The 12,855-nt window shown below is 52.8% G+C and overlaps 2 protein-coding genes across 2 annotated transcripts in view; one reads left to right on the top strand and one right to left on the bottom strand.

Annotated features, from left to right (window-relative positions):
* The window catches only part of wdr11 (WD repeat domain 11), a 44,034-nt gene extending 40,442 nt beyond the window's left edge, over window positions 1-3,592 (top strand). Inside the window, exons 26-29 of the mRNA XM_062464461.1 lie at window positions 149-246; window positions 667-812; window positions 1,554-1,636; window positions 1,792-3,592. Of these exons, the coding sequence (XP_062320445.1) occupies window positions 149-246; window positions 667-812; window positions 1,554-1,636; window positions 1,792-1,991 (527 nt within the window). The 3' untranslated portion in view covers window positions 1,992-3,592. The remainder of the gene's footprint in view (window positions 1-148; window positions 247-666; window positions 813-1,553; window positions 1,637-1,791) is intronic.
* A 7,915-nt stretch (window positions 3,593-11,507) lies between these two features.
* LOC134022805 (uncharacterized) lies at window positions 11,508-12,647 on the bottom strand. The gene has a single exon (XM_062464556.1). The coding sequence runs from the start codon at window positions 12,645-12,647 to the stop codon at window positions 11,508-11,510; it is 1,140 nt and encodes a 379-aa protein (XP_062320540.1).
* Window positions 12,648-12,855: the final 208 nt, after the last annotated feature.

Raw genomic sequence — 12,855 nt, 5'->3', positions numbered from 1 at the left:
TTCTCTTCTCTTCTGTCTCTCTTCTCCCTCTCTCTTCTATTCTCTCTCTCTCAATCTCCTTTTCTCTTCTCTTCTGTCTCTCTTCTCCCTCTCTCTTCTATTCTCTCTCTCTCAATCTTCTCTGTCTCTCTTCATCCCACTCTCTCAGAGGGTGTGCAGCTGTTGTGTTTGATTGACAAGGCTGTGGACGCATGTCGTTACCTGCAGACTTATGGAGAGTGGAACCGTGCTGCATGGCTGGCTAAGGTAGCTCACACACACACTCACACAAACACACTTACGCATACATTCACACTTACAAACACACATACTTACACACTCTACTCAAGGCCGATTTATACTACTCCGTTGACACGGACACAGGGAACGCCCTCTCCAACGTGGAACGCCCTCTCCGAGCCCTCTCCGAGCCCCTTGGAGAGCTGTACGTTGCTGAAAATATGCTTATTTTATTGATGAAACAGGTAAATTTGCTCTGACTTTTCGATAACCTAGCTAGCATCGCAGTGCAGCGCGGGGTCGGAGTAGTATAATTCGGCCTTCACGCATACACACATACCCAGCAATGTCCATCAGAACACACTGGCGTTTATAATACAACCAAAACTAACCCAGATACAACAATGCTTACTTATTTACTTCTCTCCGTGTGCGTGTGTGTCCCAGGTGCGTCTGAACCCTGCAGAGAGCTCTGACGTGCTGAAGCGCTGGGCTGAGCACCTGTGCTCCCCGCAGGTCAACCACAAGTCCAAGGCTGTGCTGGTACTGCTCTCTCTGGGATGCTTCCACAAAGTGGGGGAGATGCTGCACAGGTACGCTCTCACCTACCCTCACACTAGCACAGGTACACTCTCAACTACCCTCACACTAGCACAGGTACGCTCTCACCTACCCTCACACTAGCACAGGTACGCTCTCACCTACCCTCACACTAGCACAGGTACGCTCTCACCTACCCTCACACTAGCACAGGTACGCTCTCACCTACCCTCACACTAGCACAGGTACACTCTCACCTACCCTCACACTAGCACAGGTACACTCTCACTTACCCTCACACTAGCACAGGTACGCTCTCACCTACCCTCACACTAGCACAGGTACACTCTCACTTACCCTCACACTAGCACAGGTACGCTCTCACCTACCCTCACACTAGCACAGGTACACTCTCACTTACCCTCACACTAGCACAGGTACACTCTCACTTACCCTCACACTAGCACAGGTACACTTTCAACTACCCTCACACTAGCACAGGTACACTCTCACCTACCCTCACACTAGCACAGGTACACTCTCACCTACCCTCACACTAGCACAGGTACACTCTCACCTACCCTCACACTAGCACAGGTTGAACAGCAGAGTTCTAACAGTATTTAGTTGATCAAAGTGCTACAATAAAATCTCAGCTACAAATAATAACAGTTATATGGTACTAGATCTGAGGGATGGATTCTAGATTTTAGGGATGAGACCAGGGAGGGATTAGGCCAGACAGGGATGAGGCCAGGTGGATGATGGTCTCTGATGGTGCATCTCTCTCCTAGTATGAGATACTTCGACCGCGCTGCTCTCTTCATAGAAGCCTGTCTGAAGTATGGCGTGATGGAGGCCAACGACTCAACCAATATCCTTCACACAGGAGTCATTCTAGTCTGGTCTGTCTCTCTCTGAGTCTCTCTCTCTCTGAGACTCTCTGAGTCTCTCTCTCTCTCTGAATCGTTCTGTCTCTGCTCTGTGTGACTGTAGCATCCAGAGTTTCTCCTTGACCTGTGTGTGTACATAAGCTGATCGGGGCTGCGTTTGTGGACTACGCCAGGCTGCTGCGCTCCTGGGGCCTGCGGGAGGGCGCTGCGCTGTGGGCTTCACGGGCAGGGGGTGCTGGAGAGCAGTTGCTGGAGGAGCTGTTCCAGGGTGAGGGAGCAGGGCCAGAGCCCAGCCCCGGGGAGGAAGAGGCGGAGCAGGGCCTGGATACCAGCGAGTAGCCCCCCCCTCACCCTGGAGCAGAGCTGTCCTGTCCCTCGCCTGGCCCTCGCCATCCTTGAGGGAGGAAGGCCCTGGGTCAGTACGGAGGATCAGGGTTAGAACACGGGGGAAAGATCATCCTCTACTCTGTCAATCACTGGAGTCGGCATTTGTGTTTGTGTGTTTGATTTGGTGTGGAGACCAGCAGTCTGTTTCTGGTCTCTATGCTCCAGCAGGTTAGCATTCAACGTTCCTTGTTGGTTGATTTGAACTATTGACATTTTAAATGGTTTATTATCAAGCTGTATTTGGTGTGGCCCTTACCAACTCTAACTCTTTATGTGGTGTGGTCAGTGGTGAAACCTGATTGTTGTATGAACTCCTGCAGTATGCACAGTATGCGTTGGTTCTGTTTATTCTGTACCTGCACTCTTGTTGTGTTTGTGTGTTGTCTCATGGCTACATGACTGAATTGCATTCCAAAAGATTTAATCAATAGATGTTTGCACTTTTTTTTTTTTATTTGTACATGTTTTATGTATCCAAATAATTCCCCCTATTAGAACCCAAGTCCTCTTGAGCTCTGACTGGAAGTCTGCCTGAGGAAGGAGGGAGAGAAACTGTGCACATCTAGAGAGAATATCAAGTACAGTCTACACAGAGTTAGGTTTACAACCCTGACCTCTAAACAAAGCAGAGCGCCTGTCTGGGTGTCCCTGGGCAGGAGTCTAAACACACAGATCACATGCAGTATGCAACATGTGTCATGGGTTTGTTAATAGGCTAATATTCACCCTTGTTAAAGATCTGACTTGAAAATTATCTTTGCCTTTTTCTGTGACATAGAAACTGAATCTTTGTTCATCATTGTGAGTCACATAAGGCTATATCAACTTTCCCACAACAAACGTTGCCTTTTGATCCTGTTAGTGTTGAGAGCTACAGTAGGCGGTTACGATCCTGTATTGTACAATGAGTTTGTTTGGATGTTATGCGTTAACAAAATGGTATTGTTGTTTGTATAGTCCACATGAGGAGCCTCAGTTGTGTTCCAGGCTCATTTCAGACCAGCAGCTGAGAGCTGCTTTGTATGCTGGGATCAGAGCATCCAGTCCCAGCACTCGTACCTGCCCTCGGAGCATCCAGTCCCCACCTGCCCACCAGCCCACCTGTCCAGGGACCAGTGGGAGTGGTGTGAACAGTTGTTTAGTAACTATGATGCAATATTTTATCTAAATCTATGGATCGTCCTTTAGTTCTTGTCTCCCCCCCCCCTTCCAGCACTTTTCCAATTCACTGTGTAATCCTGTATTATTGTCCTCCAGTCAAACCATGCTGTATTGTAGAGCAGTGTGTACACACCTCCATTCTGCAGAAGTCTGAATATTGGAACTAATAAACATTGCTTTGTGCTTTTTTGTTGTCAATCTCAGAACTGTTGTCGTGAAGAGGTTAGAAAATGTAGCAGTTAGAGAAACAAAGTTAAACATGCCTTTGTTTCGTCATAACACCTTTTTCATTGTTCCTCCCTCGCGACCCTCACATTTGCTTTAACCCTTAATCTATGACAAGAAGATGTATGTATAAGTGGAGAGCAATAAAAGCTAAAATATGTATATTGTGCTGTCTCCAATGTCATTTTGTGTTTGCAAAACATTTCTAACCACACGAGGGTGCTGTTGTATTTGAGCTGAATTGAACTGTTGTATTTGAGCTGAAATGAATTGTTATACTGTATAGGGTTAGGGTTAGGTTGTATTTGTATGTACGAGGGTGCTGCAGACCGGTGGAGCTAGTCATGAACTGTGTGCCAAAAGTGCAGACTATTGAAAAATTCTTAACAAGCCTTTTATAATTATGGCCATTTGATTTCAGACCAGGTATAATCAATCAAGCAGGATACATTAATCAAACTGTCGCATGGTGAATTAGGTCCTAAAGCAGCATTACAACAGAGCTGGATCACTGGCAAAGCCAAACTTCTTTTTTTATCTTTTTTTCACTCTTTTCTTGTTCTTTTCTTTGCTCAGTTTATTCTGTTTCTTCTTCCTGTGAAGGAGAACAAAGAGGAGGAGGCCCACTAGCTCTGCTGGGATGAAGGAATCTAACCCTGGTGACTGCTGAGTCCACCATCCTCTACGCATGGCCTCCCTGAACCAGTCATCCTGAACTAGCCAGCCTCCCTGAACCAGTCATCCTGAACTAGCCAGCCAGCCATCCTGAACCAATCATCCTGAACCAGTGATCTTGAACCAGTCATCCAAGCAGCCAGCTTCTGTATTCACACCATCTGTCGTCTAAAGCCGTTCTGTCAGTGGTGAGTCCTGTCTTCCTTATTGAACAGCCTCTCCCTCCCAGCCTGGGGAGAACTGACACATGGGTTAGGGTTAAGACCCACTCCCTGTTCACACCAACTGACACATGGGTTAGGGTTAAGACCCACTCCCTGTTCACACCAACTGGCACATGGGTTAGGGTTAAGACCCACTCCCTGTTCACACCAACTGGCACATGGGTTAGGGTTAAGACCCACTCCCTGTTCACACCAACTGGCATTAGGAAGACCAAGAAACCCTCAAACAGACCAGTTTACCTTTTTTCTGTCAGCCTTTTCCATCCTTAGTTTTTCTTCTGCCTATCTTAATCTTGATTCCCTCCAGGAGATTCCTGCCGGGGGCAGCGAGTCTCAGATTTTTCTGAAACATCTTTCAGGTTGTTGTCTTCTTCTTCAGAAATCTTCCTTCCTAGCACGGACATCATCCCTCACATGTTATTTAGAAACCCTCATATTCTCTCAAGTCCCTCTCATGCATCACTGTTCCTTTTTGGCCTCCTCATGTATCTTACAGACGTCACCATGGCCCACTCTGTGTGCCCCTCCACAGGGAACCTCATAGTGTAAAGGTCACATCCTTTCCCCCCTGCTCTCACCCTCCGTTTCCCCCCTGCTCTCACCCTCCGTTTCCCCCCTGCTCTCACCCTCCGTTTCCCCCCTGCTCTCACCCTCCGTTTCCCCCCTGCTCTCACCCTCCGTTTCCCCCCTGCTCTCACCCTCCGTTTCCCCCCTGCTCTCACCCTCCGTTTCCCCCCTGCTCTCACCCTCCGTTTCCCCCCTGCTCTCACCCTCCGTTTCTCCGAAAGAGGGGGGAGGGGGAAGAGTGGAGAGGTGCGGGGAGGGGAGGGGAGGAGGAGAGGTGAGGAATGAGGGAGATGAGAGGAGGGCATAGGGGAACAACAAGATCTCTGGAACATTACCATGTGATGACAAACTGTTATTGACTCCCTGCAATGACTTGTGGACAGGATCATCTGTCAGAAAGCTGCTGTTGTCTTTTAAACAGCGACTTTGTGGCCACCACGCCTGCATGCTGTGGTGGGCTCCTTCATTTACTGAAGCCCACAGAATCAATGAGGACATTGTAATGTGAGAGTGGAGCTGCCTGCCTGGATCCACACAGCTCCACTGGGCTCATCCTCAGGGAAGTGTGTGTGTGTGTGTGTGTGTGTGTGTGTGTGTGTGTGTGTGTGTGTGTGTGTGTGTGTGTGAATGAATGACAGGAAGGAATAGGAAACCTTGCTCTAAAGGCTACATTACAGGTAGATACTAAGAATAGATGTCCTCAGTTAGTGACTGACTAGTCAGAGTTCCTGAACATTAGGCACCAGGGACACCTTATTAGCCTCTTGTGAGACAGGACGTGAGAGAGAGAGATGGAGAGAGTGAGTGTGACAGAGAACAAGGAGGATAGGCCCCTCACTAGTTGCTGTTGTCTCTAGTGAGATGAGAGCAGGGAGACAGGGACGCTGTGGGCCTGGTGTGGTGAGATGAGAGCAGGGAGACATGGACGCTGTGGGCCTGGTGTGGTGAGATGAGAGCAGGGAGACATGGACGCTGTGGGCCTGGTGTGGTGAGATGAGAGCAGGGAGACATGGACGCTGTGGGCCTGGTGTGGTGAGATGAGAGCAGGGAGACATGGACGCTGTGGGCCTGGTGTGGTGAGATGAGAGCAGGGAGACATGGACGCTGTGGGCCTGGTGTGGTGAGATGAGAGCAGGGAGACATGGACGCTGTGGGCCTGGTGTGGTGAGATGAGAGCAGGGAGACATGGACGCTGTGGGCCTGGTGTGGTGAGATGAGAGCAGGGAGACATGGACGCTGTGGGCCTGGTGTGGTGAGATGAGAGCAGGGAGACATGGACGCTGTGGGCCTGGTGTGGTGAGATGAGAGATGTCCTGGGACGGAGGGATGGGTGGAGGGACACTGTGTACTTGTGTGTGTGCGTAACACAAGAACAATCGTGTTTTGGCCTCTTTCCTGTGGAAAGGGCTGGCTGAGCGGTGAGGGAGTCGGGCTAGTAATCAGAAGGTTGCCAGTTCGATTCCCGGCCGTGCCAAATGACGTTGTGTCTTTGGGCAAGGCACTTCACCCTACTTGCCTCGGGGGAATGTCCCTGTACTTACTGTAAGTCGCTCTGGATAAGAGCGTCTGCTAAATGACTAAATGTAGGTTGGGGGCATCTGTGTTTTCCTTTCTGCTCATGCAAAGTGTGTTTCCTACGGGCAGCAGCGGGCCGGACACACCAGCATGGTGCAGAAAGGAGATGCAGGGAGATGGGGGGCTGGAGCGGGGCTGGAGGGGGGCTGGAGGGGGGGTCAGCGCGTGCTGCTCTACCTCTCTGTGGTGATTTTGAAAAGAAAACATCCAAACTACTATAAAGTTAAGATGGCAATCACTCACAGCAGATGTCGTATCCCTGGGCATTAAGAGGAAGAGTTGTGTAGGGCAGCAGGATGGTGACTGGCTCCACTAGAGGGCAGCAGGATGGTGGGCTGGCTCCCCTAGAGGGCAGCAGGATGGTGGGCTGGCTCCACTAGAGGGCAGCAGGATGGTGGGCTGGCTCCACTAGAGGGCAGCAGGATGGTGGGCTGGCTCCACTAGAGGGTAGCAGGATGGTGGCTGGATCCACTAGAGGGCAGCAGGATGGTGGGCTGGCTCCACTAGAGGGCAGCAGGATGGTGGGCTGGCTCCACTAGAGGGCAGCAGGATGGTGGGCTGGCTCCACTAGAGGGCAGCAGGATGGTGGGCTGGCTCCACAAGAGGGCAGCAGGATGGTGGGCTGGCTCCACTAGAGGGCAGCAGGATGGTGGGCTGGCTCCACTAGAGGGCAGCAGGATGGTGGGCTGGCTCCACTAGAGGGCAGCAGGATGGTGGGCTGGCTCCACTAGAGGGTAGCAGGTATGGTGGCTGGATCCACTAGAGGGCAGCAGGATGGTGGGCTGGCTCCACTAGAGGGTAGCAGGTATGGTGGCTGGATCCACTAGAGGGCAGCAGGATGGTGGGCTGGCTCCACTAGAGGGCAGCAGGATGGTGGGCTGGCTCCACTAGAGGGCAGCAGGATGGTGGGCTGGATCCACTAGAGGGCAGCAGGATGGTGGGCTGGCTCCACTAGAGGGCAGCAGGATGGTGGGCTGGATCCACTAGAGGGCAGCAGGATGGTGGGCTGGCTCCACTAGAGGGCAGCAGGTATGGTGGGCTGGATCCACTAGAGGGTAGCAGGATGGTGGGCTGGCTCCACTAGAGGGCAGCAGGTATGGTGGCTGGATCCACTAGAGGGCAGCAGGTATGGTGGCTGGCTCCACTAGAGGGCAGCAGGTCACCAGACAGGGGGAGGCGTGAGAGTGCCTGCTGGATTCACTTAGATACAGTATTGTACAGTCTGCTAAGAACACACTAGTGCTTATGCTATATATTATTACTCTTAGGTGTTTCCTGATGTTTATGCTGTCATAGGTTCAAGATGACCTGGTTTAAATGAAATTAACTTTTTGTTGATTTGTCACAGTGAGGACAAAAACAAAGGGAACCCCTCAACAGTAGTCTAGGTTTCACACCCAACACATTGACCCGGGAAAGAGAAACTTTCCAGGCTGGCTGGCTGACTATGTCTGTGTGTTTCGGAGGTGTGTTAGTGGGTCAGTTGCAGAGCATATGCAGGTTCGTGTCATAACAGTGTGAGTGTTTGTGCTTCACGGCGCCGTGTTCCTCTATCACTGAGACAATCTGACACAAGCTACTGCTGCACACTAATCTGGAGATGTGGAAATCAGTGTGAAGTACACAGCCCAACTCCTGCATGCTTCACAAACATACACACACACACACTGCCTTTGCTTCCAAAACATTTCTATAATGTGGGTACACATGAGAAGGAGAGAGAGAAAAAGGGAAAGTGAGGGAGACAGGGAAGGAGAGGGGGGGAGGGAAGATTTCTGCGCTGGGAGGGAGAAGGGATCTTGCCATACTTGCCCTGCCCTCTCTACCCTGCCCTATCCTGCGCTACCCTGCCTACCCTTCCCTAACCCTACCCCTGCCCTACCCAACCCTGCCCTACCCTGCTCCACCTACCCAACCCTGCTCCACCTACCCAACCCTGCTCCACCTACCCAACCCTGCTCCACCTACCCAACCCTGCTCCATCTACCCAACCCTGCTCCACCTACCCAACTCTGCTCCACCTACCCAACCCTGCTCCATCTACCCAACCCTGCTCCATCTACCCAACCCTGCTCCATCTACCCAACCCTGCTCCACCTACCCAACCCTGCTCCACCTACCCAACTCTGCTCCACCTACCCAACCCTGCTCCACCTACCCAACCCTGCTCCATCTACCCAACCCTGCTCCACCTACCCAACTCTGCTCCACCTACCCAACCCTGCTCCACCTACCCAACTCTGCTCCACCTACCCAACCCTGCTCCACCTACCCAACTCTGCTCCACCTACCCAACCCTGCTCCACCTACCCAACTCTGCTCCACCTACCCAACCCTGCTCCATCTACCCAACTCTGCTCCACCTACCCAACCCTGCTCCACCTACCCAACTCTGCTCCACCTACCCAACCCTGCTCCATCTACCCAACCCTGCTCCATCTACCCAACCCTGCTCCATCTACCCAACCCTGCTCCACCTACCCAACCCTGCTCCACCTACCCAACTCTGCTCCACCTACCCAACCCTGCTCCACCTACCCAACCCTGCTCCATCTACCCAACCCTGCTCCACCTACCCAACTCTGCTCCACCTACCCAACCCTGCTCCACCTACCCAACTCTGCTCCACCTACCCAACCCTGCTCCACCTACCCAACTCTGCTCCACCTACCCAACCCTGCTCCACCTACCCAACTCTGCTCCACCTACCCAACCCTGCTCCATCTACCCAACTCTGCTCCACCTACCCAACCCTGCTCCATCTACCCAACTCTGCTCCACCTACCCAACCCTGCTCCATCTACCCAACCCTGCTCCACCTACCCAACCCTGCTCCATCTACCCAACCCTGCTCCACCTACCCAACTCTGCTCCACCTACCCAACCCTGCTCCATCTACCCAACCCTGCTCCACCTACCCAACCCTGCTCCACCTACCCAACTCTGCTCCACCTACCCAACCCTATCCTGCCCTACTCTGGCCGAACAACTAACTAACTTGAAGTCTGGCTCCCTGCATTAGATGCTATGAATTACACTTAAGGCATATGTAAGGAAAACATGACCACTGGCAAATTCAGCAGTGATAAATCTGAAATAATGAAACTGGGCTCTAAGTGGAAGCAGGAGGAAAGTTTTGACCCAGAATGGTGGTAACCTGATAGGCCGGCAGGCCTAGTGGAAGCAGGGGCTATACAAGCCTGGGTGAGGCTGGGGCTAGGGCGGGGGGCTGAGGCTGGGTCTGTGGGCTGGGGACTGGTAGCTGGGGCTGGAGGCTGGTGCTAGGGGCTGAGGCTGGGGGCTGTGGCTGGGGAACAGGCTGGGGACTAAAGTTTGACCTTTGTGTTTGTTCTGTAGTTCTGTTGCAGGGTGCTGAGACAGTGCACGTAGTTCTGTTGCAGGGTGCTGACACAGTGTAGTTCTGTTGCAGGGTGCTGAGACAGTGTAGTTCTGTTGCAGGGTGCTGAGACAGTGTAGTTCTGTTGCAGGGTGCTGAGACAGTGCACATAGTTATGTTGCAGGGTGCTGAGACAGTGTAGTTCTGTTGCAGGGTGCTGAGACAGTTCACAGAGTTCTGTTGCAGGGTGCTGAGACAGTGCACAGAGTTCTGTTGCAGGGTGCTGAGACAGTGCACAGAGTTCTGTTGCAGGGTGCTGAGACAGTGTAGTTCTGTTGCAGGGTGCTGAGACAGTGCACATAGTTCTGTTGCAGGGTGCTGAGACAGTGTAGTTCTGTTGCAGGGTGCTGAGACAGTGCACAGAGTTCTGTTGCAGGGTGCTGAGACAGTGTAGTTCTGTTGCAGGGTGCTGAGACAGTGTAGTTCTGTTGCAGGGTGCTGAGACAGTGCACATAGTTCTGTTGCAGGGTGCTGAGACAGTGTAGTTCTGTTGCAGGGTGCTGAGACAGTGCACAGAGTTCTGTTGCAGGGTGCTGAGACAGTGTAGTTCTGTTGCAGGGTTCTGAGACAGTGCACAGAGTTCTGTTGCAGGGTGCTGAGACAGTGTAGTTCTGTTGCAGGGTGCTAAGACAGTGTAGTTCTGTTGCAGGGTGCTGAGACGGAGTTCTGTTGGAAGTTTCCATCCATTCAATCATAAAAAGCACTCTATTGTGTCTGTGTGTGCTAGTGACGGGCCGTAACTCTGACCTGCTGGAACTCCGGGTCCCAGAGTGCCGTGCGTGGAGGGCCTGTGTCTGAGGGGCCTCACTACTGTTCAGTCATAAAGAGAGCTCTGCGATGGAGCGATGGAGCCCTGCCCCAGAATGAGGCCTACTTGCTATTTCACTCAAAAGGCTGTATAAATTCCCAGCCGGTAATATAAAATGTTTGAGTTGGGTGTGTGTGTGTGTGTCAGAGGGGAAAGGGTAGAGCAGGGAATGAATAGTCCTGTCACATGCAGACTAGCTAATAAAGAAGGGAGGGAGGGAGGAAAGAATGCTTCTCGTCTTTCCCCTTGTCATCAAGGGTGAATTAGTTTTATTCCGAAGCGAAATCATCCAATAAAGACCCATGGATCAGTCAGGCACTCTTCCCCCCAACTGCTCGTGGAGATTGCATTGGCCATGGTTTAGAAGACGCATGCGGGTCAAATTTCACCTTTTGAAGTTTTCATCATCAATAAATTGCTAGATCAAGCAGATTAGTTAAGTGTATTTTGGAAACTTTGAGTACTCACACAAGCACAGAGCTTCTTTTCACAGCTGGCCGACCCTAGTGTGTGTGTGTGTGTGTGTTTGTGTGTGTGTGTGTGTTTGTGTGTGTGTGTGTGTGTGTGTGTGTGTGTGTGCGTGTGTTTGCAAAGGGTGGGTTTGCAAAGGGTGGCTGATCTTGGATACTAGTTCTCTTTTTAAGAGAACAGTAAATTGGCAATGTTATTGCACAAAACACGAAAGCTCAACAGAAAAATTGTTTCATTTGTTGAGGCAGCTGAATAAAAGGAAAATAGCCCAAGTTACCCTCCAGTCTGAGTTAACAGCCTTTTTGGTAGACATTTGAGTTAGTCAGATTTGTCCAGTAGGTCAATGTGGTCTACACAGCTGTGTGCTATTCTGTGTTTGTTTGTCTGGTCTTCTGTAACTCTGAGCTGTTGGCTCCTTGGAGGACACACATGCAGAGAAGCACATGGCCTGGTGTGGCATGGTGTGGTGTGGTATGGCGTGGCATGGTGTGGCCTGGTGTGGTGTGGCCTGGTGTGGTGTGGCATGGTGTGGCCTGGTGTGGTGTGGCGTGGTGTGGCATGGTGTGGCCTGGTGTGGCGTGGTGTGGCATGGTGTGGTGTGGCGTGGTGTGGGATGGTGTGGCCTGGTGTGGTGTGGCGTGGTGTGGCATGGTGTGGCCTGGTCTGACGTGGTGTGGCGTGGCGTGGTGTGGTGTGGCATGGTGTGGCCTGGTCTGGCGTGGTGTGGCGTGGCATGGTGTGGTGTGGCGTGGTGTGGCATGGTGTGGCGTGGTGTGGCATGGTGTGGCGTGGTGTGGTGCGGTGTGGCCTGGTGTGGCATGGTGTGGCGTGGTGTGGCCTGGTGTGGTGTGACGTGGCGTGGTGTGGCATGGTGTGGTGTGGCGTGGTGTGGCATGGTGTGGTGTGGCATGGTGTGGTGTGGCGTGGTGTGGCATGGCGTGGTGTGGTGTGGCATGGCATGGCGTGGCGTGGCGTGGTGTGGTGTGGCATGGTGTGGCGTGGTGTGGTGTGGTGTGGTGTGGCGTGGCGTGGTGTGGCGTGGTGTGGTATGGTGTGGTGTGGCATGGTGTGGTGCGGCGTGGTGCGGTGTGGCATGGTGTGGCGTGGTGTGGTGTGGCGAGGTGCGGCGTGGTGCGGCGTGGTGTGGCGTGGTGTGGTGTGGCATTGTGTGGTGCGGTGTGGTGCGGTGTGGCGTGGTGTGGCGTGGTGTGGCCTGGCGTGGTGTGGTGTGGCGTGGTGTGGCATGGTGTGGTGTGGCGTGGTGTGGTGTGGTGCGGCGTGGTGTGGTGCGGTGTGGCCTGGTGTGGCGTGGTGTGGTGCGGTGTGGCGAGGTGCGGCGTGGTGCGGCGTGGTGTGGCGTGGTGTGGCGTGGTGTGGCGTGGTGTGGTGCGGTGTGGTGCGGTGTGGTGCGGTGTGGCGCGGTGTGGCGCGGTGTGGCGTGGTGTGGCGTGGTGTGGTACCACCTCAGTAGCACTCTGAAAAGGCCATGTGCAGGAACAATACATACTCCTCAATGTACAGTAAAAATGATTTTATGCAGGGATATACAGCTCCAGTTCCTTCACACCAGCATGACAACTTCACCCTTCCCGCCTCCACCCCCAGGAGAGCAGGGAGGGGTCAGCCAGACCAGGGGCCCGTTTTGAGAGAGAGCCGGCCAGGAGGTCTAGTTCTCATGGGGGGGTGCTCTGGGAGGAAACATAACGAAGGGAA

This window comes from Osmerus eperlanus, chromosome 6 (genome assembly GCF_963692335.1).
Source record: "Osmerus eperlanus chromosome 6, fOsmEpe2.1, whole genome shotgun sequence".
NCBI classification, from domain to species: Eukaryota; Metazoa; Chordata; class Actinopteri; order Osmeriformes; family Osmeridae; genus Osmerus; species Osmerus eperlanus.
The sequence above is the reverse complement of the archived record's forward strand: the minus strand, read 5'-3'. Positions and strand labels throughout refer to the sequence as shown.